Here is a 27,804-nt window from a genome sequence, read left to right on the forward strand (position 1 = left end):
TCTAACCATATCTACCAGCAAAATACTTAATCAAAGCTACACCAAGCTACTCACCTAAAATTCATTTATAAGTTTCATAAAAAATAGTTGGATCTAAAATTTCTTATAGTTTGTTATTTTACGCATTATACACATAATCTGTGCTTGCATTTTCAGGCGACACTTTTTTTTTATTATTAATCATGTCAAAAAGTTGATTTTATACTGAATACAGACATTGACAGAGAGTTTTAATGCATTTAATTCTTTAGGAGTACATATTAATAATAATAACAATAACCAGAAAAAAAAACCACAAAAAAAAACCAATCCATTATGGACCAAAAACAGAATAAGGGCAGAAATAAGTTGTTATTTCACACCTACAATGAGCATTCATCCATTTTATTTTTCAGCACCTCCACCTGCAGGGAATCACATCCTGTTCCAGTTCTGCATTGATTAATTATGGACTCATCTGGGATTTATAGTTGGCTTAAAAAACTAATTACTCACAATTTCTTTGACAACACCGACTGTTGTCATTGTCAGCAAATATATACATTTTAATTAGGTCTCAAGGATGTAGGTTCCCTCAAATAAAAACAAAATGCAGTTTATTAATAGGGGTAAACGACCCAAACCCTCATGGCTCTTTGTGAAAAAATGTTTCCCCTTGTTAAATCATAACTCTGGTTTATCACACCTGAGTTCAACGTCTCTAGACCTGATTACTGCCACACCTGTTCTCAATCAAGATATCACTTAAACAGGAGCTGGGAGAAAAAGTGAAGTACACCAAAAAGCTAGACATCATGCTGAGAGCCAAATAAATTTAGAAACATATGAGAAAGAAAGAGATTGAGGTCTATTAGTCTGGAAAGTGTTACAAAGTCATTTCTAAAACTTTGGGACTCCAGAAAAACCACAGTGAGAGTAATTAGCCACAGAAGGCAAAAACGGAAACAATGGTGGCCTAACTTTACAATTTGATTACTTACATACCATCCTTTATGGTTACGTTCAAGAGGATCAACAAATGTTCAGGTAACGTTATAATCTAAAAGTGATAAGTAAACTACAACTTGAATTTAATGTTTTTTAATGTATATAATTCAATTCAGTTTCACACAATCTAATCTGATGCAGCGATAGAGCATGCCATGAAAATATATCATAAGAAAAATATTTGATAACAAGGATATTCATATGTTTGAAGTAGCTAGAAACAGAAGATGGCAGCTGGGTCATGAAAGTCAACGATTGATTTGATTTTAACTTGAACTAATTATATTCTAAAGTAAATAGCATCTGTGATTTAATAGAACACATTAAATTCTAAATAGAACTGCAGTAAAACAAACTGGAAGTTATGCAGCGTAATATGAGGCAACCCAGATAATGATGATGGAAACGAAGCTGACTGACATGAAGAAGATGTAAAAGATGAACAGCAAGCGGTCGATGACGAGGCCGATCTGGATCCAGTCCTCTGAGCTGAGACTTCCCTTCAGCTGCTGGACAACGTGGCGGTGGATGGCCTGGAGATCCCTGCTCAGGTTCTTCAGAACCTGGAGGGTCTCGGCCTCCTTTAGCGTCGCCTTTCTCTCTGTCGTTTCATTCTCTTTGGACTCTGTGGGGACGTGTGCCATTTCTGCCCCAGAGAAAGCAAATTATCATTATCAATTCAAAATGAGCAAAATGGATCATGTTGGAGATTAAAACCTTATTTTGGGTCTGTGGCCGACCTTGTGTATCAGGATTCTTAAACACCAGGTCTTCTTGGGGCTCAGGCTTTGGTGGAAGCCCCACAAGTCGACCCAAGAAGCGAAGAACAAACGCCTTCATCCAACGAGGAGKTGCAGTGTAGTGAGCCGAGCCCCGCAGAAGATTGGTGATGAAGATGGTCTCCATCAGACTGGTGACCATCATAGTCAGACAGAGAGACAGGAACACATCTGGAACAGTGACCAGAAAAAGCTCTAACACTTTGTAGTTGTTTTACAGGAAAAACAAAAATGTAATTTTTTGAGATATACATTCTGACTTTAGCTTTGTCTATTAATAGATACTTGCACTTTATTTTGATTCCATCATTTTGCATAAAAAGTAAAACTGGAAATGGTGCCTTGTGCTTATATTATGTAACTATTTATTAAGCTGATCTCACTCTGTTTTGACAATGTATGTTACAAAGGCTTATAAAGCTCATGAGTACGCTAGCTAGTCTTTATTTTGATGTATTTCATGCTCTATCTRTGCCTCAAATTTAATGAAAATATTAGCTGAAATAATCTGACATTAAGTTGGGCTGGTGTCAGCTGGAGCCACTTCAAGCATTCAGCATGCAGAAGTGATTGAACCTACATTAGTGTAGAGAGACCATCTGCATGGTTTATAATTGTCTTGATAAACCAATTATTTAAAGTTGTAGCATGCATGATTTACATGGCAAAGTTGTGATGCTCATAGAAGATTTTTTTGGAATTGGCTTTGCTGGTTATCAAGCTATATGCACTGGAGCATGTAGTGATGAAAATGACAATGCAGGAGTGTTATCTAGTAAAGGGAGGATGTCTTCCTGAATGGGTGATGGTCATCAGTTTTAGGATTGTAAAGTTTTTACAACAGCCAAAAAAAAAATTGGATTTACACAAATCTAATTTATTTAACAGATTTTGCTTTAAAATAAGACATTGAACCTTGAAGCCAATCACCTCACTCACGTAAAAGGCTGACATGTTATATTTGTGATAATTACGTAGATAAGAAAATTTGGAGTTTTTTTTTGCACACATGCTTCCAAGTGTTGCTCTGCAAAAAGCTACAGAAGCATTTTATGCCCAGCAAAACGACCAGACTGACATTGTTCTAAAAATGGTGTTCGTCCAGTTGTGCAAATACAGATTTGTTAACTGTGCTTGGGTCATGAAAGCATTCCCATTTTACAAGAAGATGTTTTTCTCAATCTATGCATGATTTTTCTGTTTCTGTGGATTTTAAGAGAGATATCTCGGGTTTCATTTTATGTTCTGAAATATCTGCAGCCTAAACTTTCAACACTTTAACCCCTGCAATATATGTGTTTATCATATTGCCTTAACTTTGCATTAACGACCAGATACATTCTTCACATGCAGAAAAATAAGTCAGCAGAGCTTCTGAGAACTGACTGATGAGAGGGATGGTGTTTCCAGTGTTAGGGAGCAGGTCGTTGGTGCTAAGCAGGAAGACGGTGTAGCCCAGGACGAGGGTCATCTTGAACAAGGACCGGTCAATGCTCTGGATGGGCAGGATGAAGCTGAAGAGATCTACAGTGATGAGGAAACAGCTGGGGATCAGGAGGTTCACCACATACATGGTAGACTGGCGCCGAACAGAGACCTGCAGCAGAACAATGCATGCAAGTAGACAGTAAATCCCAGACAGATGCAAAACTTTAATGTCAATAGAAAGAGCACAAAAAAATCATAATCAGTAAAACAGTGGAAATGACTTTGTGGTGAAAAGTAACATTTTTAATCTAATCAGTTCCTCCAGGATTTTGCAATTATTTTTGTGATTTTCCGCATTCAAAATCATTAGTTTTGTGGTGCTACTTTAGAAATATTTGCAAGGACTTTTGCTTATGTGGCTTATGTGGGACGCTGAATGTGACTTTTTGTTGTTATATCAATCGCGGACTATAATTTGACCTCAAGTAAGGCTGAGGCAGCAGTGGAGGAGAAGAATGAAAGACTTCCACCTGCTGATGGGAGTTAAACCCAATATTTTTGAACATTTAAAAAAAAATTGGCAAAAAACRCATAATTATGCATTGGTGTTAAAAAAATACGGGGATCTGTTGATTTTGTGTCAATTTCCACACAGAATTTATGCAGACATTGTGCATGGAAAAAAATTTTGTGTACATTTTTTTTGCGTATTTAAATACTGTAAATATATATGTTTACAGCATTAATTTTAATTAATACTGTAAATGCAATTTGAATGCAAATGCAAAATTGTATTTTTTTAGCATCTCTTTTTTATTGATGGATTAAACTAATTCACTTGGTCAAGAATTTGTGTTTTCTGTGAATGTACTGATGTTTCCCACTTAGTTTATAATTAGTTAACATCAAACATGACATAACTGCATCAGTTTCTTACAAAGAAGCGAAGCTCATCATAAGTGGACCCCTCTAAGATTGGTACTGCCACCTTCTCTGATTTCATTCCAACTAGCTGCCATTCACCCATCGTTGCCATTTCGTTTATCGATGCCTGAAATATGCCCTGGTCTGTGCCATCAAGTTCAAGTTGTATAGCATCACCTGTAAGGACAATAAAATGAATGTTGGACCAGATCAAGATGCTCAGCAAATGGAGAGTATTTTCTAAAGGGAAGGTATTATGTATTTCCTTGGCAAATATGTACCATTTTATAACACAATCAAATAACTGTCACCTTCAGTTATTATAAAAATACTGTAATATATCAAACATGACTTCATAATTTAAAGCCTTGAAATTGGGCCTCTGTCTCTTTAAAAACGTCTGCTCTTTCCAACACTCCTCTTTCAGGAAGCCATCACAACTACGTTCCTCTATTAACCCTTTCAATATATATATATATATTTTTACGTTAGCTTAGATGCACCTAATCCCTTTAAATAATAATGATAATGAAACCCACCCATCTTTATAGTCAACATAGTTTGTACTTACTGAGGTGTATGTAGGAATTGAAAGTGAAAGTGCATTTTTGAATATCAAATGGAAACAGGTAGATGTTGAGACTGCAGGAGCTCACGACTCTGACAGGCAAGCTATCATAAACGAGACCACTGGAATGCAGGTAGGTGTACGGGACGCTTGGTGCCAAGTTCTTCTCCATGCTGCAGAAAATCAGACACAGATATTAAATACAGCACATATCTTATTTCCACCTGGTTGAATTTCAATGACTAACAAGAATACTCCAATTAGAATGGAAAATGTCAGCAGCCTGATGTTTCCTGAGGCAATAATGACGAGGGCTTTTGAAAACATTCATGCCTTTTACATTGTTCTTACATCAAAACGACAAAATGTATGCAACAAAGACACACAAGGTAGGTAATAATAGTGAAGTGTAATATATATATATATATATATATATATATAATGTAAGGTAACTTAAGGTAATCACCTGTGTCACCTTGAGCTCTTTATGCCCCAAGTTATTCATCTACATCCAAAGAAAAACTTACAACTCGTTGATGACAATATCTGGCACCCAGAGCCGGTCTCGTGCAACTGCAATCCATTCAACACCACATTTCTCTTGGTCCCAAATGGTAAATTCGTTTTTCCATTGCTGTACACATAATTACGTTTTAAATGTAACTACCAGAATTTACCTCAGCACCAACAAAGCTTTGTACTTTACGTTGATAGATTGTGTGATCAAAAGGTTTGGCTCTCTAAATATCGTAAGTTAGAATCACTGACAGATTACTTATGAAAGTGATTTTAACAAAAACACTTACTAAGGTTTCCCAAATGAAAGTTGTCAGTACCTGGGACTTCTCATCCTGAAAAGAAAAGTAAACTTTTCATATAATTTTTTTAAAGCAGCAGTTGGTAACTTTTACAAAATCTTTTTTTTTTTTTTTTTTTTTTTTACATATTTGTTAAAACTAACTGTATGTTTAGACGTTACAACACAAGACAGGTAAATAAGCTCTGATGCCTCCTCTCTGCGGTCCTATTGCTGACTGCAAAAATACACCGCTCAGTCAGAAACAACCATACATACACAAATATGTAAAAAAAAAAGTTACTTTCTGTACTTTTAAGAAACATCTTAAATCTTGTAAGGGTGACAAAATAGAAAAAGTTGTTCTTACCACTCCCAAAATGCCGAAGAGAGTGAAGGAAATCTTAACTTGGGTTGGGACCGACATATTTATTACAGGTCGAATGGCGTTCAGGTCAAACACTGGCTTTAGGGAGCTCAGCAGTGAAGCTGGAGTCGGCTGGGAGCAGTTCAGAACGGCGCAGTTGAACGGGGCTGCAAACGACGAAAAAGAAAATCTAATATTTTAATGGGTCAGTAACACACATCTTCTTCAATAGGGAAGCTATTTCCTGTCTGGATTTTTGTGTGAGTTTTATGAAGAGTTTCAGGGCGTAATAGAGCTTTTACAGTCACCCTAGATGTACACATTCCCGACTGTGATTGTTTATAAAACAAAGATGAAGCCAAAAATACAAATTTGAGTAGAAAGCTAAATACATCCTTGGTGTTTAAATACAAAATAAGAAGGTAAGTCAGGAGTTTTTGAGTAAATCATTTCACTAGTTGAGCAATAATTAGTGTGACCTCTTTTACAAGAGCAGAAGTTCAGCGGTTCGCTTGTCTGGGTCATACGAATGTGTAAAACGATGGAAAAACATCAGCAGTGATCAAGTGTGGGAATGAGCAGGGACGTAGTCGGGATGAGAGAAGATCTGTTGCCAACTTAATGACTTTGTCCCAATATTTAGAGACTTTTCAGACTCCTCTAGAGGCTTTTTTTTAAACAAGCGACTGGAGTAAAATCTAGCTCTCCTTATCCGAGTTAATATATTAACATGTAAAAGAACCAGTTCTATGTGGGTCATACAGGCATAATGCTGTATCAGGGGGCCACAAACTCATCTGAAATGACACTAGAGATTGATCTTCATTTTTAAAGTAATAAACAATTCTACAAGCCATTGCATTATGAGATGTGCTTAGTTTTTTTCCACACAGTATTTATGTTTTTACTTCTATTTTAACATACAGTGTAGAATATGTTTTTGGATGTTCATGGTTGAAATAATTCATAACCTGGTGAAAAGATGGTTAGTTTTATTATATCCTGATAGAGCTGATTTTTTACTCAAAGTGTAGTTTCCCTATTTATAAACAGAACTGCGAGAGCATAAACTCAACTAGGTCAAAAGAAATAAGTCCTGTACTTACCCAGAGTCAGCAGAGAGATGAGGATGAATAGTTGCTTAGAAGGCTTGACTTTCAGCGGGCAGCTCTAAAAACATTAACACTGGGTCAGCAGTAGTTGTTAGACTGAGTGATGTGTAAGTGGTGAGGGCTGTCCTGTTAGATTTGTGCATGGGATTCAAAGGCCTTATTTATAAAAAGTAAAAAGCAAAAAAAAAAAAAAAAGCATTTATTTTTCAGTGGAAAATTATTTGCGCTTTGTTTTGAAAAACCTTTCAATTACACAGTTTTTTTTTTTAGGAGTTTTAACCCAACGTAACGTCAGGAAAACAAAAAAAATAATATTTGATCTGGATGAGCTTTTAATTCAAAGCCATTTAAAACCTGGAGGCTAAAAATGTAAAACACAAAATTATCAGATTTGGTGGGACTGGGATTATTTTCAACATTATGTTCAATTTTAACATAATTGAACAATGTAATTTCCATTGATCACATGATTACTGAAACCCAGATTTAGAAGCAAAATAATTTTTCACACTCACATTTAAGCTTACTTAAACTCTGACAGAGTTGAAATTGGGCTTTATTTTTCTTTGGAGAAACCTATAGCCTTAAAATGCAGCTGCAGTGTCTCATTCAACGTCACTAAATGTGTTTGGTGAAACTTTGACTTCTATATATTTCACACTAAAAACCTCTGCAAGTTAAAATAATGGAGTTGTAAATAAAACAAAGTATTGGAAAGAAAATTCAATGAAAGGCTGTTAGACATTTTTCAAGTAAATTTTATTTTGCAGAAAACCTTTCCTCCATTTAAAATTCCACAATGTTACATGAGACGTTGCGTTGTAATCATCTATAATGAATATTAAATAAGTGATAAATAAAATAGAGATTTTAAAGCCCCATAAATCAGTGAGTACATTATCTTTCTAAACAGTTGCAGTTTTTTTTAAGTATATGGCACTAACATTCTTGCTAAAATAATTCACAGTTTAAAATTCTCTAAAAGAATTACAATATTGTGGTAAAAATTCTGCAAGCACTTTCTGAATAAATGCAGGTCTCCAACATGCAGCGGTCTACTGGTTGTATGAGTTAATCCAGACAATAATGATGGTGATGAAGCTGACTGATATGAAGACGATGTAGAGGCCAAACAGCAGGCGGTCAATGATGAAACCCACCTGGTTCCATTCCTCAGAGCTCTGCTGCCCTTCCTGCTGCTGCTCCACCTCACAGCGGATGGCCTGCAGGACGCGGCTCAGGCTCTTCAGCTCCGTCACGGCCTCGTCTTCCTCAGCTGATCCTCCTGTTACTGGAGGACCTTCATCGGATTTCATTTTTGCAACCACCGACATCTTCCTCTTTTCTATTTTCAGGAAACAGAGATGACACTTACCAATTACTGATTGCATTTATTTCATTTCTCATTTGATTTTTATTATTTAATGTTAACTGCATACCAGAATTTTTTGGCTTTTCCGTTTTTCTCGGCATGCAAACGAGACAGCCGAGAAAATTCAGAACGAGAATCCGAATCCATCGAGGGACGGGAGAGAAGTCAGGCGAGTTGCTCAGCAGGTTGGTGACGAGGATGGTCTCCAGCAGACTGGCCACCATCAGAGCCAGGCAGAGAGAGAAGAAGACATCTGTTGGGAAGAGAGCAGAGGATGCAGGAAAGGAAAGTTTGAACAGTTTTGGTTTATTAGAATYATTATCGAAAAGATAGATTGTCTTAGCACTTTAACGACCAGATGTGCACAACTATCAATGTTCCCTGAAGCTCCGACTGACTTATCAGAGGTATGGTGTTTCCAGTGACTGGCAGCAGGTCGTTCATGATGAGCAGGAAGACGGTGTAGCCCAGGATGAGGGTCATCTTGAAGGAGGACCTGTCTGTGCTCTCAGGAGGCAGCAGGAAGCTGAAGAGGTCCACTGTGATGAGGAAGCAGCTGGGCAGCAGCAGATTCACCACGTACATGGTGGCACGGCGCCGCACTCGGATCTGGACAGAGAACAGGATTAAAACCGGAAGGCCGCTTACTATGATATATAATTCGACGATATATAATCATTTGAAAACATACTATCGACTTACATAAAATGCAAGCATGTCTACATATAGACCCGACTCATCATCATTCACTAGTTTCTTTGCGGTGATGTCCATCAGCTCCCATTCACCCCTGGTGGTCATCACCTCTTTGGAGAACTCTGTGATCATATCTGCTTCACGGTCGAGAAAAACTCTGATCTCAGTCGCTGGAGAACAAAAAGGACGCACATTACGTTTAATAAAAGCTCCACCCTGCTAACACATGGTCATCGATTTCATAGGTCAAAAATATTTAAGAATAACAGGAAAAAAGAAGCCAAACATTGATTTCCCTGATATTAACAGAATTTCTTCCTCTACAGTTATTATCCACATCTAATCATTTTTCAGTTATGGAAAACCTACAAAAATTATGCAACATTTAAAAAAAATAATTTGGTGTTTCCAGAGACTAGCAAAACCAGTCAAAACCTTTCTATTAGTTTTGAAATGAGATACGTAACTGTCACATGGACTGTTTTGACAAATGATCACTTTGAGTTATGTCCTTCACAATGTACTATTTAATGTTAATGCAGAAAAGATGGGTGAGCTCAATAGATGTACACATTTATACTACAGACAATTGCTGAATAATCTCAGATTTAACAAGAAAAACAATTCATGGTGAAGGGAAGAGTTCACAACACATTTCCTTGACGGATATCTGAAACGGAAAACAACAGTTAGACAATTATGTTAAGCTCCCATGCAACTTTGACATGCGTTTGTAAAAATCCTGCTTCCAATGTCCTTTGTACCATGTAGTAGTGCATTGTAAGAGGAACGTTGTACTGTACAAGGTGTAGGTTCTGTTAAAAACTTCATTGTCCCATTTACTGATTAGATACAAGATTGAAAAACATACTTCAAAAAGTTTTACCCAAGCTTTTGGGACTAAGTATGAGGGCCGACAATTTTGACTAAAGATATTTAATATATATCATTTTTGTTTCGAATTATCGCCCAGTCATTGACTTTGGTAGGTCACAGGCAAGTATAAATATGTTATTAAAAGTCAATAGATGCATTAAATATAATACCAATTTCCCTCTAGAGACTCACGATTCACTGAGTTATGAATTGAAACTTGTGTTCTTGCCTTTAACACAACTTTTTGAACAAGTTGATTTCTTACATAAAATAGTAGTAATTATGCCTCAGCATCTCAATTGGACTAAATGACTAGAGACTGTCATCAGCCAGCAGCCTGGACACAGTTTGACATAAAAATGTTTTGCCCTTTGAAGGTTCTGATTATAGTTTACATCCTGATTACAGCACAACAGGTGATCCCAGCGAGATACATTAAAACCTTTTATGAGTTTCACCTTCAACTTAAAGAAAGTCTTGAAGAGAGAGACTCACCGTAGTAGATGTAGGAGTTGAAAGTCAGGGAGCAGTTCTGTATGTCGAAGGGGAAAGTGTAGATATTCAGGTTGCAGGAGCTCACAACTCTGACAGGAAACGCATCCTTAATTTTACCATCATTAAACAGGTAAAGATATGGGACTGATGGTGCTTTGTTCTCCTCCATGCTGACAGAGCAAAAATCAGAACATGACACGTTTAGGAAAATACATATTGAATTCAAAGCCTTTAAAGTTGCGCAAAATACACTAAATTGCAAAAAAAGTATCTTTTCGTCACCCTGTGCCTTTAACAAACCTATTTTGCAACATTATTGTTCAAAATTTAAAGTGCTGAAACTGAACTCACAATTCATTGATTACAATATCCGGAAGCCAAAACTTTTCCTTGGGAAGAGAAATCTTGTCGGTGCCACACTGGACTGCATCCCAACTGATGTACTCGTTCTTCCACCACTGAAACACAAAAATCTGAGTTAGCTTTTAAACTGTATGCATAGAAAGTAATCAGTCGAATAAAAATGAGAAACGGCAACAAATGTTTTCACAGCTTACATAGTTCAGCCAAATGTAAGTGATGAGGAGTTGGGACTTTTCATCCTGGAATACGAATGTGACACTCAGCTCTAATCTTAACAAAATTGACATTTAATAAACATTTAAACGGTACACTCTTTATTTTATCAAAGAAATCATACTTTATTTGTAAATGGCTTGAAGTTCAACATACCACTCCTAATATCCCGTAGAGAGTGAAGTAGACGCTGATGTTGGTGTAGGTCAGCTGGTTCTCGACGGGTCGTATGGCGTTCAGGTCGAAGGCAGGAGACAGAGCCGCCAGGAGGCTGGGCTGGTCCGGCTGGGAGCAGTTCACCTCAATGGCGTCGCAGAAAGCTGACGAGCAGAGTTTATTAGCAACAATGAGGCTTAAACCTTTGAACTGTGCAAACAATCTACTAATAATATTTAATAATGACTTTTCATTAACTATTTTTAAACGTTCACCTGGCAGAAGGAGGAGGAGAATTACCACAGTGTTCATTGTGGATGGAAGAAGCAGCTGAAAATAAAATAAAAAGTCAGTTCATCTCTAGATTTTTGTTAAATTGTGTGACGTTGCAATTCATTAGCCCGGCAGAAGAAAATCTAAAGCAAATTGAGGAACGTTTTGGTTGTGAATTGATTTTGAGGTGGTGCAGAGTCTGGAGTTGAAATTTGCAGACTTGAAGCTCAACATCACAGATTGAAAGTCTGAAGAAAAATTCAAAATGCTGCTTAACAGAGAAAGGTCTGACTGTTTTAATGACAGTTAAAAAATCTACTTATTATTGAGGAAGGTTTGAATATTTTTTAACAGGCTATTTAAAAATGCATTTGCAGTAAATATCAGTCCTTCTACTATTTCTAATAAGAAAAATAAAGTGTCTGGGTTCAAATGCTGATAGAGTTCATGCTTTACCTTTGGCGTTGTTTTCTTTAATGCCATAACATTGAGGGTGAATAAGTTTTAATTTTGCTTCTTTGGTCCTTTATTTCTAAGTAAAATAGAAATCTTTGAACCTCAGTTTAAAAACAAAAAATCTGCTACGGTATACTTCCTCGTGGCTCTCTAATGCTTAACGAACTAGATTCAGCGTCTGACTGCTCAGATATACACAACACCAGGTGTGATAAATCCTCCTGCAAATAACGTGGGAAAGCTGAAACACGGAGCAGGGCAGCTGCTTTCTTTGCAGGTGGTTCCACATGAAACAAACACAAACCACAGTTGACACGGTGAACCTCGCTGTGCGACTCACATGTGGTGAAGACTGACCGCGGCGCTGTCACTGTCACACCTGATGGCTGTAGGCAAATAAACGGTGCAGTCCAGACGAGAAGCAGATGTTGTCTGGTTTCTCACCAAAGCTTTTTTACATGTTACACAAGATATTTGTTTGAAATAATCATTTATCAAATTCCTGTTCAACATGGAATTGTTTTTCAGGAGGAAGGAGAAGTATTGGCAAAATTGATAAAATAAACTGTTATTATTAGAAGTTCTTCTAAGATGTATTTTAAAAAGAAACATAAAGATGGTGAGGCTGTTTCTCCTGTCATTAAGCCTCTTTGGAAGTTTTATGATCAGAAGCTAAATATTCCCATCTCTATGCACAATATTTGAGGATTTATTTGTTCCACTGAAAGCACTTGCTGACCAAAAATTCACCGGTTTTATTTTATAAATCTATACAACTAGGTGTGTAAAAGTGCACTAAGATCCTCAGTTTAAAAGTGACGCTTCAATCAAGAGAAACTGAACAAATATTTCCCACGTTGAGCCCATTAGATGTTTGTCAACCTGGAATATTGCAGCACCAACAAGTAGAAAATATGCATTAATAGTCATTCAGTAATATGTATAGCATGAGGCAGATATAATCTGAAAATAAATAAATAAATAAAAAATCAAGCTCCTCTGCCTCCTCCCTGTAGTCCAACTGCAATCTGCATAATTACATCACTCGGTCAGAAATATTCAAACTGAGCCAGAGGCGGGTCTTAGCGCTGCCAATCAAGCTTGTGTTAGAAGAACCACAGGGATCAGGCAGAGAAGCTTCATTTTTCCCACGATTGTCGTATCAAGTATCTTTATAAAATATAACACCATTATGATAAACAAACAAATAAATAAATAGAATTTGATTGACAAAAGAAGCTTTCCAGAACAGATCACTTTTCTTCAACTTTATTTGGTTTTATTAGGACATTTATTTACTTGATGGGATATTTATTAATTATTTGTCAACACTTAACAACAATTAACAGGATTTTTTACTTAGATGTTTAATTTTGAATAAAACATCTCTATACATAGTAGACAGTGGGAATACAATAAAATAAACAGATTTTGGACACTTTTCAAGTACGGTATTTTTTATTTTTGAGGAAAACTTTTCCTCCATTTAAACATGAACATTTTTTTTTATTTTAAACACATAAAACTTATATAATGTGTTTAATTTGAAAAAAAACTAAATTGTAAGAACAGAGTTACATAAATGCAGTTAAAGCCCAACGAACTAATATGAACTGTCATTTCTAAACAATTGCATACATATACATAGCATAAACATTGTTGCTAAAATAAATCAAGGTTGTTTTAAAAGAAATTACAAAATTCTGCAAGCACTTTCTGAATAAATGCAGATCCAACATGCAGCGGTCTACTGGTTGTATGAGTTAATCCAGACAATAATGATGGTGATGAAGCTGACTGATATGAAGACGATGTAGAGGCCAAACAGCAGGCGGTCAATGATGAAACCCACCTGGTTCCATTCCTCAGAGCTCTGCTGCCCTTCCTGCTGCTGCTCCACCTCACAGCGGATGGCCTGCAGGACGCGGCTCAGGCTCTTCAGCTCCGTCAGAGCCTCGTCTTCCTCAGCTGATCCTCCTGTTACTGGAGGACCTTCATCGGATTTCATTTTTGCAACCACCGACATCTTCCTCTTTTCTATTTTCAGGAAACAGAGATGACACTTACCAATTACTGATTGCATTTATTTCATTTCTCATTTGATTTTTATTATTTAATGTTAACTGCATACCAGAATTTTTTGGCTTCTCAGTTTTTCTCGGCATGCAAACGAGACAGCCGAGAAAATTCAGAACGAGAATCCGAATCCATCGAGGGACGGGAGAGAAGTCAGGCGAGTTGCTCAGCAGGTTGGTGACRAGGATGGTCTCCAGCAGACTGGCCACCATCAGAGCCAGGCAGAGAGAGAAGAAGACATCTGTTGGAAAGAGAGCAGAGGATGCAGGAAAGGAAAGTTTGAAGTGTCAGAATTAAAGGGTGGCATTAGATTAGAAGTTAACTTAATAACAAAAAGGAACAACATGTTGATGTAAGAATAAAGATAAACCTTTCCAATAAAAGTAAAAAAATAAAATCCTACAGTCAGCAACCACAACTATCAATGTTCCCTGAAGCTCCAACTGACTTATCAGAGGTATGGTGTTTCCGGTGATTGGCAGCAGGTCGTTCATGATGAGCAGGAAGACGGTGTAGCCCAGGATGAGGGTCATCTTGAAGGAGGACCTGTCTGTGCTCTCAGGAGGCAGCAGGAAGCTGAAGAGGTCCAAACTGATGAGGAAGCAGCTGGGCAGCAGCAGATTCACCACGTACATGGTGGCACGGCGCCGCACTCGGATCTGGACAGAAAAAATGCTCAGGATTTTGCATAACTTAAAGATTTAGATTTGGATGATTGTCATTAAATGTGATACTTTGCACCTTTTTGCATCAACTTACATAAAATGCAAGCATGTCTGTATAAAGACCCGACTCATCATCATTCACTAGTTTCTTTGCGGTGATGTCCACCAGCTCCCATTCACCCATGGTGGTCATCGCATTCTTCGAGAGCTTTGTGATTGTTTTCGCGTCTCGCCCGAGGAAAACTCTGATCTCTAGAGCTGGAGACAGAAAAGGAAAAACAATAGGTTTAAGAACAACCCCACTATGGTGATCTCTTGCACAGATTAAATATATTTATGTCAAAAATTTGTTTCAGTATAAAGCATATAAAAATTGCTGGAGACAAGATTATCAATTGGCAAACTCCTGGTGGAACTGCTCATCTGCTAAGCTCATCAAAGGGACTACTTCTCAGTGCAACGCTGCAGAGAACGGTTGTGAACGGCATAATGGATGAACATTGTTGTGAAGGCTTGCTGAAGGCGTAGTGTTGGAAAGAAAAGAATCTGCTTTAAGAGACAAAGGTCAATTTCAACACATCAAATTGTGAAGCCAAATATCTTTTAAGTTATGCTTTTTGAAAATAACTATAGGTAATACAGTTTACTTGCTGGCGCTATAAAAAGGAGCCATGTGCCTGAAAAATACATGACGCTCCCCCCTTTAAGAATTTACATTCAAACCTTTCACTTTTCCAATCCTTAAACATTGATTTTTTTTTTTGCAATGCTTAGAACTGTGAAAGTGTGGCATGTATTTGTTTTTATCTGCCTTACTTCCTTACAGTAGTGAAGTGACCTCTTCAGGTTGCAATTACTGCTGTTATTACCAAGCATCTCAAGGACCGTTGTGTCTGCATTGTATTTTAGCTTGTTGGTTTCTCTGATGCTCACAGTGGGGATCGTACTCTGTGCTTCATTCATGAGACTCTCTCTGCTTCACTCAGCTCCAGCAGCTGGTGTCGGTCTATTGTGTGGTATTGGAGTTTCAGTGCCGCCTTTTTAAAATATATTTTTCGATTTTAAACCTTTTTGTGAATGATTGTGTTGCAACTGAACTTCCAGATAGATCAATGATTTTATCTGAGCTAAATATACTTGAGACTCAAAAGTAAATACGACTTAAAAGGAGAGACTCACCATAATACACATAGGAGTTGAAAGTCAGGGAGCAGTTCTGTATGTCGAAGGGGAAAGTGTAGATATTCAGGTTGCAGGAGCTCACAACTCTGACAGGAAACGTATCCTTAATTTTACCATCACTATACAGGTAAAGATATGGGACTGATGGTGCTTTGTTCTCCTCCATGCTGACAGAGCAAAAATCAGAACATGACAAGTTTAAGAAAATACATATTGAAAAGTGTCTTAACTTATTTGGTTGAAAATACTGTCAGAAGAAAATAAAAATGTACAGAGATATGATGTCAATGTTGTAGTTGAGAAAAATTAAAAGGACATTTAAACTAATCAAAAGTTCAGCTTGAACACGTGTGGTTTAAAGGTCAAAAATGTATCTTTTTGTCAATAAATCTTTTGTAACATTATAGTTTAAAATGTATAGTGCTGATTGCTGACAACTCACAACTCATTGATTACAATATCTGGCAGCCAAAACTTTTCCTTGGGAAGAGAAATGTTGTTGGTGCCGCACTGGACTGGATCCCAACTGATGAACTCATTCTTCCACCACTGAAACACAAAAATCTCAGTTAGTTTTCAGACTTCATGCATAGAAAGTAATCAGTCGAATAAAAATGAGAAACAGCAACAAAACTAACACAGAAATGGTAAAGAATGTTTTCACAGCTTACATAGTAGGTCCAAATGTAAGTGATGAGGAGTTGGGACTTTTCATCCTGGAGTATAAAGACAACATTTAAAAACTAAACTGTGCACTCTTTCTTTTATCAAAGAAATCCTATTTTATTTGTAAATGGCTTGAAGTTCAACATACCACTCCTAATATCCCATAGAGAGTGAAGGACACGCTGATGTTGGTGTAGGTCAGCTGGTTCTCGACGGGTCGTATGGCGCTCAGGTCGAAGGCAGGAGACAGAGCCGCCAGGAGGCTGGGCTGGTCCGGCTGGGAGCAGTTCACCTCAATGGCGCCGCAGAAAGCTGACGAGCAGGGTTTTCACATAATACTGAGACTTCTTATAAGCACTTCCCAATTTCATAGGATTAATGTTAAATGTTTTAATCCATGTTAAATGTGTGCAATATTTTATGCAACTTAATGGGAAAGCATAGAGTTCAATTATTACCTGCACTTCCATTTTGCTATGTGTCACTTAACTTTACAAACAATCATAGTGTTAATAAAAAGCTCACCTGGCAGAATGATGATGAGAATTGCCACAGTGGCTGATGGAAGAAGCCACTAAAATAAAATAAAAATCCACTGAGCAATCGATTTTTGTTGAGTTATTTGATGGTAAATAAGTAGCTTTTAAGAGTTATGAACAGATTTGTTACAAAACAGACTATATCTGACATGTAAATTGTTTAGTGGTAGCTGATACTTTACCTTTGGTGCATATTCCTTGGATTTCATAATATTGGAAGTGAAAAAGTTCACTTTTAGCAGTTTTCAGTTAAATATTTTCAGGCCTAAGAGAAAAAAATATTGACTTAAAACCTCAATTTGAAACCTGATCAAGTATTATTGAACGGTGAAGTATTTTTGCAACTCACCTTGCTACATTTAGGCTCTGATTGCTCATAAATACACAACATGACTATGACTTGAGTGTGTTGAGGACACGTCCCCCTGCAAATAATGTGGGAGAGCAAAACACAAAACAGGGTTGCTGCTCTCTTTGTAGCTGGTTTCAGATGAAACAAACACAAACCACGGCAGACGGGTTGCACCTCAGTGTGCGACTGTGGTGACCGACCACATCGCTGTCACAGTCACACCTCATGGTTATAGGAAAATACAGGGTGAACACCATGCGAGGAACGGGCGTTTTCTCTTTTTTCTCAAAACTTGCAACCAATAAAGCAGCTCAAATGCATTACTTTTGTAAGAAATAATAGCTAACAGCTTACAATATCAGACAAACATAACCTGAGTAAATGCAAAAATCAGTTTCAAATGATATTTTCAAAACTGTCTCACTTTAAACATGGAGGTCTAAACCAAAAAGGTCAAAGTAGACAAAATATTTCATCAATAGGTGATTACTTTGTGTCAACTTTCAGATTAGTTCAACCCCACTCATACCGCTCTTGTGTTTGTCAGAAATAAATTTAATTGAAAGTATTTTGGATCTGACTTTTCTCCCAGACACAAACAAACAAAAACACTGTCTATATCTCAAACAGCTGGAGATCACTGCCGCGTCTTAGTGTTCATCTTCCATAATGTTGCACCATCAATATACTTTATTCTAGTGAGAGAACTAAAAAACAGAAGTACATAATTCTGAAGGAAAAAAAAAAAAAATCGTTTTCAGGGTCAAAAGCTGGTGTGATCAGTTTTAGACATTTAACTTCACATTAAAGATTTTCTCCATTCCTAATGAATACATTGTAAACAATATATATGAACAACAAGGTTAAAATGTCCAGGTTCTCATTAAACTTTACGCCTTTAAGCAGTCAACATTCAGTAACATAAATCCAGAATTTATGATATGATAAATTCAAAGTATTCAGGAATTTATCATATCATATCATATCATATCATATCATATCATATCATATCATATCATATCATATCATATCATATCATATCATATCATATCACATCATATTTATCTTGGTTTCAAATTACACTGCAAATAGTCATCTTCACCTATGGCAAACATATCATAATGTAAAACAGGTAGTATAAAACAACAGAGAAACATAAACATGATTCAAAATCAATATCAATACAAATAATTTTCAATCTTTCTATGTAATGTATTCTATGAAGGAATAGCATTAAATAGCATTTAAAGGTGGTGATTTAATATATTAAGCAAAATATTGATCCGATAAATCAATTATTACAATAGTACATTATTTAATCAAAACAGTTGAGTAGCTTTTTAATATATTGCATCACATCATTGCTAAAATATCTCAATGTTTAAAATTCTCCCCAAAATTTACAACATTCTGGACAAAATTATGCAAAAACCTTCTGAGTAATAGTAGGTCCTTCTAACATGCATTATTCTACTGACTGCAGGAGATAACCCAGAGGATGATGATGGTGATGAAGCTSACTGATATGAAGACGATGTAGAGGCCAAACAGCAGGCGGTCAATGATGAAACCCACCTGGTTCCATTCCTCAGAGCTCTGCTGCCCTTCCTGCTGCTGCTCCACCTCACAGCGGATGGCCTGCAGGACGCGGCTCAGGCTCTTCAGCTCCGTCAGAGCCTCGTCTTCCTCAGCTGATCCTCCCGTTTCAAGAGGATTTACATCAAATCTGTTTGTTGTTCCTGGATCTGTGTGTAAGAAGCAACGAGACTGAACTTCATGAAATTAGTCAAGATTATTTTCTTCATTTGATTAATTTATTTTCCTTCTTATTTATATTTAATGTACTAGAACAAAGGTTATCCTCTTTTAAGTCACTAACTAGAATAGATCTGGCCCTGAAAATACAAAGTTAAAGTCTAGCTCTAAATAGATTTCATTGGGCTAAACGTAGGTGCATCTAAAAAACAGCTGGCAGAATTTTGACTAACACTATATAGAAAAATAGATCATCACACCAGCTTTAGATCATTGCACTGCTTCTCTGTTTGTCCAAGGATAGAGCTTAAATCTTGTTGATCGTCTGTAAAGCACTAAAAGGTTTTGGACCTAAATCAAACTCACAGTTGCTGGTCAGGTGTGAACCATGTTGTGACCCCTCAGGTCACCAGAAACATCTTGACTTTGTGTCTCTAAACCAGAGGAGGCAACATTTATTTTTTATACTCTAGAAGCTGTTGGCTGTTTAAACCTACTGCAGTATATCCATAAAGGCCAAAAACTGATTCATTATTTCTGAATGGTCTTTGTGTTTTTTTGTTTATGTCCATGTCAATGTTTCTTTCTTTTGTGTCTTCTGGTTTTTGCTTTTATGTGATGTGTTTTTCATGTATTTTGTTGCTCAACTTGGTAGTTCGGATTATCCTGCGTAAAAATGGCGTTGCCTTGCCTCAGCCACTGCAGCTTCTGTACCTGAACCCTTTGGTTTCTCTCTCCTTCTCGGCATGCAAACGAGGCAGCCAAGGAAGTTCAGAACAAGAATCTGAATCCATCGAGGGACGGGAGAGAAGTCAGATGAGTTGATCAATATGTTGGTGATGAAGATGGTCTCCAGCAGACTGGCCACCATCAGGACCAGGCAAAGAGAGAAGAACACATCTAGAAAAAGAAAACTGTGATGTCAACATTTTAGCTAAGATTTATAACAGGACCTCTTTATATGTAACAGAAAGAGTGTTGAAAATATCCTGTAAATTTTATAACTTTTCCTGATTCAATATGGCTGAATCAAAAGTAATTTAACCAGAATTTCCTGAACATACTTGTTTTACTTGTGCTTAAATAGATAAAGTTATTTAAATTACATTTGATTTGTTGAAATAGAGATGCATATAAAAGTTCAAGGACTCTAGAGGACATCTCCAATGCACTGTGCAGTAATTATCTGAACTCCGACTCACTTATCAGAGGTATGGTGTTTCCGGTGATGGGCAGCAGGTCGTTCATGATGAGCAGGAACACCGTGTAGCCGAAGATGATGGTCATCTTGAAAGAAGACCTGTCTGTGCTCTCAGGAGGCAGCAGGAAGCTGAAGAGGTCCAACGTAATGAGGAAGCAGCTGGGCAGCAGCAGGGTCACTACGTACATGATGGAGCGGCGCCGCACTCGGATCTGAGGAGAGATCATAATCAGGATTCAACCAGAGTGGATACTTTTGCACAACTTGAAGATTTAAATACAATTAACAGTTCTTTTTTTTTTTAAACATGCTAAAAACTTACATAAAATGTAAGCATGTCTGGGTATAGACCCAGCTTGTCATTTTTCTCTATTTTCTGTGCAGTGATGTCCACCAGTGCCCATTCACCCATGGTGGTCATCACGTCCTTAGAGAATGAGGTCATTAATTCTGCGTCTCGTCCAAGAATAATGTTAAGCTCAATCGCTGGGAACAAACAACACAAACAACCGAGATAAGTGAAAACCCACAAAAAGAAGCAATATCATTTAAACAATATGAAACGATTTGGACAGAATGGAAAAGCACATTATTATTGGAAATAATTACTAGAGGAAATTTTGATTCAATTTGTTATCACAATCACAAAGTTCTGTGTAACCGCATGGGAGTTTATTTGACAGATCAACAGTGAATACTGTAGTGCGTTTTTCTGAAGTGAAAATATACTTTGAAGATTTTTGTATGAACACAATTCTGACGAATGTGGTGGCAAATTTATCTGGCCAGTGAACTTTCTTCCACAGACTTCTGTGTTTTATACATTGCTCCAAAGATGACTTCTCATGACTTTCTTTCAACAATAATTTTCTTCTTGACACATGACAACCTTGACAAACTTGCATTTACTTCAATCTCTTAATTTATTTAGATGATGGATATAACAATTGTCCAACATCTATGGCCCTCAAAGCTGTATTTATTCATACGTCACACAGCAAATAGGTGACTTGAGACACATGAAACACCCAACTGACTTCAGGTGTGACTGTCACAATACTGTGTGGACTCTGGAATATGTCTGTGTATTTAAAATGTTACAGTTACTTGCCTTTCCTTACAGTTGCACACAATTTCTAATCAATGTGCTGCTGGTTCAGCAATCAACTCTCCTGCATAATCTCCCACTCACACAGCTCTTGCGCAGATCCCCGTTATTATCTTTCATACCACATGCCTGTTTCCCTTGTGCTGTATTATTTTGGAGTCATCCTTCTTATTTACTTTTTGAAAGTTTTTGGTTTGTCTTATTTTTTAAGTAGACTATTGTCGTTCACCTGTTTACCCCTTCACTTTACTTGGATCCTTTACCATTTTATGACAGTGAAGTGTGGCTTCTTTAAAAAGTGGAGGAGTCTAGCAAAGATTAATCCTTCCATCCATCTTCTGCTTATCCAGGGTCAGGTTGTGGGTGAAGCAGCCCCAGCAGGGAGGCCCAGACTTCCCCAGGCATTCCCAGGCCAGATGAGAAAAATACTCTCACTTATTTGCTTCCAGCTGGCTCAAAATGCTCCCATCCAGTTTTTAACAGAGGAGCAAGATCCTGTTGCTCCCCTGCAGTGCAGTTCCAGCATCACTTCATTGGCTTTCCTTTTATTTTATGGTTAAATTTAAGACTTCATAATTTGTTTGTCTCCTAACAACTTGGCTCACTCTGATCGCTTAGCTGAACTTTAGCATTCATATGTTTCAACTCCTGCTGTCAGGGCAGCACATAAATCTAAAGGTGGAAGAGCTTTTGCTATCGTTGCTCAGGTCAGATAATATGGAGAGGTTTCCCTTTACAAATCAGGCATCTATCTGTGTTAGGATTCGGGTCAGTGTGAGTGGTCTTTTCTATAGAGGATCTCTGACAGGCTGACGCACCGGCAGCCGATTCCAGATGATTGACTGGCAGATCTTTAAGAAGCGGAGGAACAGTCACTCATCGCTCGCTGGTCCCAATTGTTGGTCAGAGTCAACCCTGAAGCCATACTTTGGATGTTTTTGAGAGGACTCTAGTAATTTTGTGTCTGCTTTCAGGAAACGGCGAGCTGTCAGGAACAAGCCGAGAACCGCGCCTGGACATTAAGATCCCTCCTGCCAAGACCAAACATCTCCTGGATCCTAGCCCTCCCCTCCRAGCAACGRCCACTCGAAAGACAGTAAGCCCGATAAGTCAAACCCGTCAAGATCCCTCGACTCCGGTCCCTACTAACCTCTCCAACAGAACCCCCTACTATCCTGTGGAACATAATCTGAACGAACAATCTACAAAATAAAAAAACCTTTTCACTGAACAGTGCTCTCCGGTCTTGTGAGAACTTGCATGTGGGTCATGAAACTTAAATCCAACATGACAATCTGGTCTTTGAGACATCAGAGCTGAAGGAATGAAAATCTTTAACAACTGCTAAAATGTAACTTTTTCGCTTCTAATATTATAAAATCAAAGGAATAGACACCAGAAGTAAAATATTATGTTCCCGTTTGACTTTTTTGTTGGTAGTGTAATTAAAGAAAAATAATTTTCAGATTTTTATTAGCTAGTTAAATAAAAACCTTTCATGCCACTTCATAATTATGCTAATTTTGGTGGTCTATAATTGTTGGTTGTCTGTGCAGTGACAGCCTGTTGTGAACTTATTGCTAACGTCCATCATGAAACACTTTGAAATTTTGTAAATGACAAAAACTGCATCACAATAAAAAAAAATGTATGTACCATTTTATTTTTTATAGAAGATGCAACAGTTTGTTGCAGTGACTCACAATAGTAGATGTAGGAGTTGAAAGTTAGGGAGCAGTTCTGTATGTCGAAAGGAAAGGCATAGATGTCGAGATTACAGGAGCTCACAACTCTGAGTGGAAGAGCGTTGTGTACCCTCCCATCGCTGAACAGGTATATGTATGGAACAGACGGTGCTTTGTTTTCCTCCATGCTAAAAGAGCAAAGCATACAAATATAAATTATAATTATAATCTTTATAAAAAGCAATAATTCTGACTGATTTAAGCTTTTTTGTGTGTAAATATTGCTCAAAAGAGCTATTTCATTAAAAAGATAAATAGTTCAGTATATTATTGCGTTTTCCCAATAGTACAGAGTGAGTAAACACATGCAGTCATACAAATAAATTCAGAAAATCATCACRTTTTCAAAGAGGTGTCTTACAAGTGTATGGCTTATTAAGACTCAACTCAACTCATTGATGACAATATCTGGAAGCCAGATCTTCTCTTTGGGAACTGAAATGTTGCTCATGCCACACTGAACTGAGTCCCACCTGATAAACTCATTCGTCCACCACTGCAAGAAGAAAAGAGTGATGATGGCAGTACGCAGAGTGGCTCAAGCAATCTCTGACACAAATAAAATGAGTAAAGAAATTAAATCTACTACTATAAAAATCAAGCTGGTTGGTTATGATTTTGATATTGTTCTGCTTACAAAGTGCATCCAGAGGTAGGTGATGAGGACCTGGGACTTTTCATCCTGAAAGACAAAACATTAAATTGTTGAAATAGGACTTTTTCTTATTGTGCATCTTTGAAAATAGACACCAAAATGAAACCACACTAAAACTAAACTATACATTGATGAGTACATATGTCATATTTCATGATGCAATCATTATAAAATTACTTTGGTTTTAACTTTCAGCCTGACATTTTTTTTWAAGTAAAATGAATCCTTTATATTTTATATTAGAAATAATCTGTAATAATAATGTGACACTGAACATACCACTCCTAATATCCCGTAAAGAGTGAAGTACATGGTGATGGTTGTGTGTGTGGTTTGGTTCATTACGGGCCGGATAGCCCTCAGGTCAAAGACAGGGCTCAGTGCAGCCAGCAGGCTCGGTTGGTCTGGTTTGGAGCAGTTAACCTTAAATGAGCTGCACAAAGCTGATGAGGACAATTCATAGGCAAGTGAGGCCACATCTGTGTTGTAGTCATTACAACTGTACAAAAACAGAACATTCAAACATGCATATCTTCAATTTTCCAAAATGTGAATACATCTGAAATTGCCACTACTAATTTTGGATTGTCTCAGATACTAAACTGCTTTCACAAAAACAAAAGAAAAACAAACTTTGACACTTGTCATTAAAAGACTCACCTGGCATAATAAGAACGAGAAAAACCAGAGTGGCTGATGGGAAAACCCACTAAAGAAAGAGACAAGAATTGAATAGAGATTTGAAGCAGCATTCAGCTTCTATGCACCACAAACCTGAAACAACCTTCCAGAAAATTACAAAAAACTGAGTTCCTTTATATCTAGGAACTCAGCTGTTAGTTGCTATTGAAACCTAATCATGAAACATCAATCACTAATCTGATGTCCAAAATGTAATGTTGTTCACTATGTGTTCTATGACTTTGTAATTTTGTGTTTTTATGATTTAAAGCACTTTGTAATGCCTCATTGCTGAAAGGTGCTATACAAATAAAATTTGATTCATTGATTAATATTTACTATCTGAGAGTAAATCAATGTTAAAGTTATTTTCTGACAGATTGTGATATCCAGATTGTGCAGGAGGAGAAGATACTTTACCTTAAGTGCAGTTTCCTTTGACGCCATGACGCTGAGAGCAAAAGTTGAATTTTAGAAGCTGTCAGGAGAATGAAGCTTCTTCTCCTCTTCCCTATCTTGGAATAGGAAAACAAATTGAAACTTCATGTAAAACCAGGGTAGGGGATGGTCATCTATACAAATAATGTTGGAGAGATCAAACTCAAGGACGAGCAGCTCATTTCCTCAAAGTTTTTTCATACGACGCAAACAAAAACCACAGTTAGCATGATGCCCCTTGGTTTTCAACTCGCATGACATTAAGACTGACCACAGCGCTGTCAGACACCAGCGCTGCTGGTTATAGGCAAATAAACAGCAGACAGAATGTGCCAAGTGTCTGGTTTCTGGCCAAACATGCAACCTTTCTGCACCATTTCATTAAYTTAACAAACATCTTGCATATCATGTCACATGTTAATCATCTATCCATACTTAGATGTGATTGATTAATTTTGTTCTTTAATAAATATTCCAGGGCTGCACAGTGGCACAGTTGGTAGAGCTGTTGCCTTGCAGCAGGAAGGTTCTGGGTTCAATTCCCGGTCTTTCTGCATGGAGTTTGCATGTTCTCCCTGTGCATGCATGGGTTTTCTCCRGGTACTCCRGTTTCCTCCCAYAGTCCAAAACCATGACTGTCAGGTTAATTGGCCTCTCCAAATTGTCCCTAGGTGTGAATGTGTGTGTGCATGGTTGTTTGTCCTGTGTGTCTTTGTGTTTCTCGCCCGGTACGCTAGCTGGAGAWAGGCACCAGCACCCCTCCYRACCTCACTGAGGGACAAGGGTGYAAGAAAATGGATGGTTGGATGGAATAAATATTCTAAATATGATGCCTTAAAGTGGTGCTTTCCATTGTAAGGGTCAGAACCTCTGTGGGTTACGAGATCTCAAGTGMTGGGATGTAAAAGCAAAGAGGCAAAGCTTGCAGCTGCTGTTCAGTTTTCTGAGGACCGTCAACTTGAAAGACCAATATTTTTCCARTTCGTCAGCCGTTGTCTAATGCACTTTTTTTCTGATATATCAGTTTTTCTAATGCAAAAAGCTTCAACAAAGAGATATTGCAGAGAAAAACAAGCTAAAATAGCAAGAGGTATCAAGATACCTCAGGTTTACAATTGCAACTTGCAAACTATGTGAAAAAAGAAGAAGATGCTGCTTTGGCACTATTAATGTCTATACCACCGGAAAACAAGTAGACTCAATTTCTTATTTTTGCTTCAAATTCTAATGGCCAGTATCAACACATATGAAAATAAATGTGAATGCAAACTGAAACATTTCAGCTCAGCATGAGGTGAATCAGATAAAAGTAAATTCTGCAAAAATATTTTGCATTTACAAGGTACTAAATGAGATGGCTCTACTTCCTTTATTTCAGGTGCCACCATAAAAGCATGAAATAATTACAGACCAATAGATGAAATAATTACAGACCAATAGATTTAACAAACAAATTAGGTGAGGGTCTTGCTGGGTTGACTGGATTATCCATGTGTAGGAGACTGTAATCACTGAAATGTCCTTTTTGAATTAATTCTCATGACAATACTTTCTTTGAGGACTTGTGCAGGAATAAAAACTTAGTGTTTATTAATTTAAACTGAAGAAACTCACAAAGACAAAAAGACAACTGAAGAATCTTATGGACAGGCACCGCATGTAAGCACTGCAAATTGCGATAAACATGGATAGGGAGTTTAGTTTCCAATCCAATCCAACTTTATTTATAAAGCACTTTAAAACAACCACAGCGGATACAAAGTGCTGTACATTAAAACACAGCATAACAATATTAAAATAAATTTAAAAAAAACAAACAAAAAAAAAAAAAAAAAACTCCAACAGTTTAAAAACAAACAAACATACAATTTAATACTAGATCCTGCTGGAGTTAAAAGCCAAGTAAAATAGATGGGTTTTAAGATGAGCTTTAAAAGTTTAGGTTTAGGATGTTTAGGATGAGGATTAGAGATGTCTTTCCCCCGGGACCATAAACTAGTGGCGGGCGGACGCCTGGTGGAGCCGTGAGAACGAGGGTGGAGAAGGCGCAGAGTGGTTACGATGAGGCGTGGTCCGATGCTGATGGCCTCCACCTGMGGTGCATGATGCAGAGATTGCATAATGCAGGTGAGGCTGGAAAGAACAATAGATCTTCTAATGCCAAMAGATAATACATCTTCTAAYAGTATTTGGGGCCCTGATAGCTTTGCCTCAAAAAGCTTTCTTTTAAAATGTTTATGTATTTTTTWAAAAAAAGGGTAAAATATATTTTTTTCTTAAACACACAATTTACATATGGAAATGCACTTAAGGTAAAGCATCTTCTCCTCCTGCACAATCTGGATAATTTACATATGTAAATTGTGTATTTACATATACACAATGTATATGTAAATACACAACTGCAGGCCCCTTGTTAAGTAAGATAACAAGGGGCCTGCAGTAAAAGCTAATAATTACCTAAAATCCTGARCACATTTTGTTGACAAAAGTAAAAGTGACCATTTCATTTTTGAAATCAACGTCTTTTTATTTTCATGTTTCGTCACTTTAACAGTAATCCAGAAAAATGTACCTATTTGTGTACACAATGCATTACATATTTTCTGAAATTGTTAATTTTTTTACAGCAATATATAGAAATCAAATGTTTAAAAATCAGTTTTAATGTTCATCTTGGCAAAAATGTTTATTCTTATGTCTGTGCTTATTTATTCTTCAGTTTACCACAGTGACAAGTCACTGACACATGCCTTTACACAAAATGTTTTAATATGTTATATATAGTAATATTTAAATATATTAATATATTAAGAAACACATTTCATATGAATTTGTTTTTAAATCAATGCTAACAGACACTTTCAATTTAAAACTGAG

At 37.2% G+C, this 27,804-nt stretch overlaps 4 protein-coding genes across 4 annotated transcripts in view; all 4 read right to left on the reverse strand.

The window, feature by feature from the left end:
- Positions 1-1,034: 1,034 nt before the first annotated feature.
- LOC103463516 (5-hydroxytryptamine receptor 3C-like) lies at positions 1,035-6,014 on the reverse strand. The gene is made up of 8 exons (XM_017304238.1): positions 5,853-6,014; positions 5,493-5,537; positions 5,214-5,320; positions 4,690-4,859; positions 4,132-4,295; positions 3,153-3,363; positions 1,728-1,937; positions 1,035-1,633 (listed from the first exon to the last, which is right to left on the reverse strand). The coding sequence occupies exons 1-8, from the start codon at positions 5,907-5,909 to the stop codon at positions 1,350-1,352; spliced, it is 1,248 nt and encodes a 415-aa protein (XP_017159727.1). The 5' UTR covers positions 5,910-6,014; the 3' UTR covers positions 1,035-1,349.
- Positions 6,015-7,929: 1,915 nt separating this feature from the next.
- On the reverse strand, positions 7,930-11,444 carry LOC103463515 (5-hydroxytryptamine receptor 3A-like). The gene is made up of 9 exons (XM_008406896.2): positions 11,408-11,444; positions 11,133-11,296; positions 10,958-11,002; positions 10,752-10,858; positions 10,401-10,570; positions 9,036-9,199; positions 8,732-8,942; positions 8,401-8,586; positions 7,930-8,306 (listed from the first exon to the last, which is right to left on the reverse strand). Exons 1-9 carry the CDS (start codon positions 11,442-11,444, stop codon positions 8,017-8,019), a joined length of 1,374 nt encoding a protein of 457 aa, XP_008405118.1. The 3' UTR covers positions 7,930-8,016.
- Positions 11,445-13,592: 2,148 nt separating this feature from the next.
- LOC103463514 (5-hydroxytryptamine receptor 3C-like) lies at positions 13,593-17,249 on the reverse strand. Its single transcript, XM_017304366.1, has 10 exons — positions 17,172-17,249; positions 16,976-17,024; positions 16,599-16,762; positions 16,456-16,500; positions 16,227-16,333; positions 15,782-15,951; positions 14,697-14,860; positions 14,386-14,596; positions 13,977-14,178; positions 13,593-13,861 (listed from the first exon to the last, which is right to left on the reverse strand). Exons 1-10 carry the CDS (start codon positions 17,196-17,198, stop codon positions 13,609-13,611), a joined length of 1,392 nt encoding a protein of 463 aa, XP_017159855.1. The 5' UTR covers positions 17,199-17,249; the 3' UTR covers positions 13,593-13,608.
- A 1,562-nt stretch (positions 17,250-18,811) lies between these two features.
- LOC103463513 (5-hydroxytryptamine receptor 3C-like) overlaps positions 18,812-27,804 on the reverse strand; it is a 10,195-nt gene continuing 1,202 nt past the window's right edge. Inside the window, exons 2-10 of the mRNA XM_017304251.1 lie at positions 26,914-27,057; positions 24,085-24,304; positions 23,788-23,832; positions 23,540-23,646; positions 23,109-23,278; positions 20,620-20,783; positions 20,299-20,509; positions 19,811-19,996; positions 18,812-19,086 (exon numbers count right to left, since the gene is read on the reverse strand). Coding sequence (XP_017159740.1) covers positions 18,812-19,086; positions 19,811-19,996; positions 20,299-20,509; positions 20,620-20,783; positions 23,109-23,278; positions 23,540-23,646; positions 23,788-23,832; positions 24,085-24,304; positions 26,914-27,057 — 1,522 coding nt within the window. The remainder of the gene's footprint in view (positions 19,087-19,810; positions 19,997-20,298; positions 20,510-20,619; positions 20,784-23,108; positions 23,279-23,539; positions 23,647-23,787; positions 23,833-24,084; positions 24,305-26,913; positions 27,058-27,804) is intronic.

Source organism: Poecilia reticulata, linkage group LG4 (genome assembly GCF_000633615.1).
Source record: "Poecilia reticulata strain Guanapo linkage group LG4, Guppy_female_1.0+MT, whole genome shotgun sequence".
Classification (NCBI taxonomy): domain Eukaryota; kingdom Metazoa; phylum Chordata; class Actinopteri; order Cyprinodontiformes; family Poeciliidae; genus Poecilia; species Poecilia reticulata.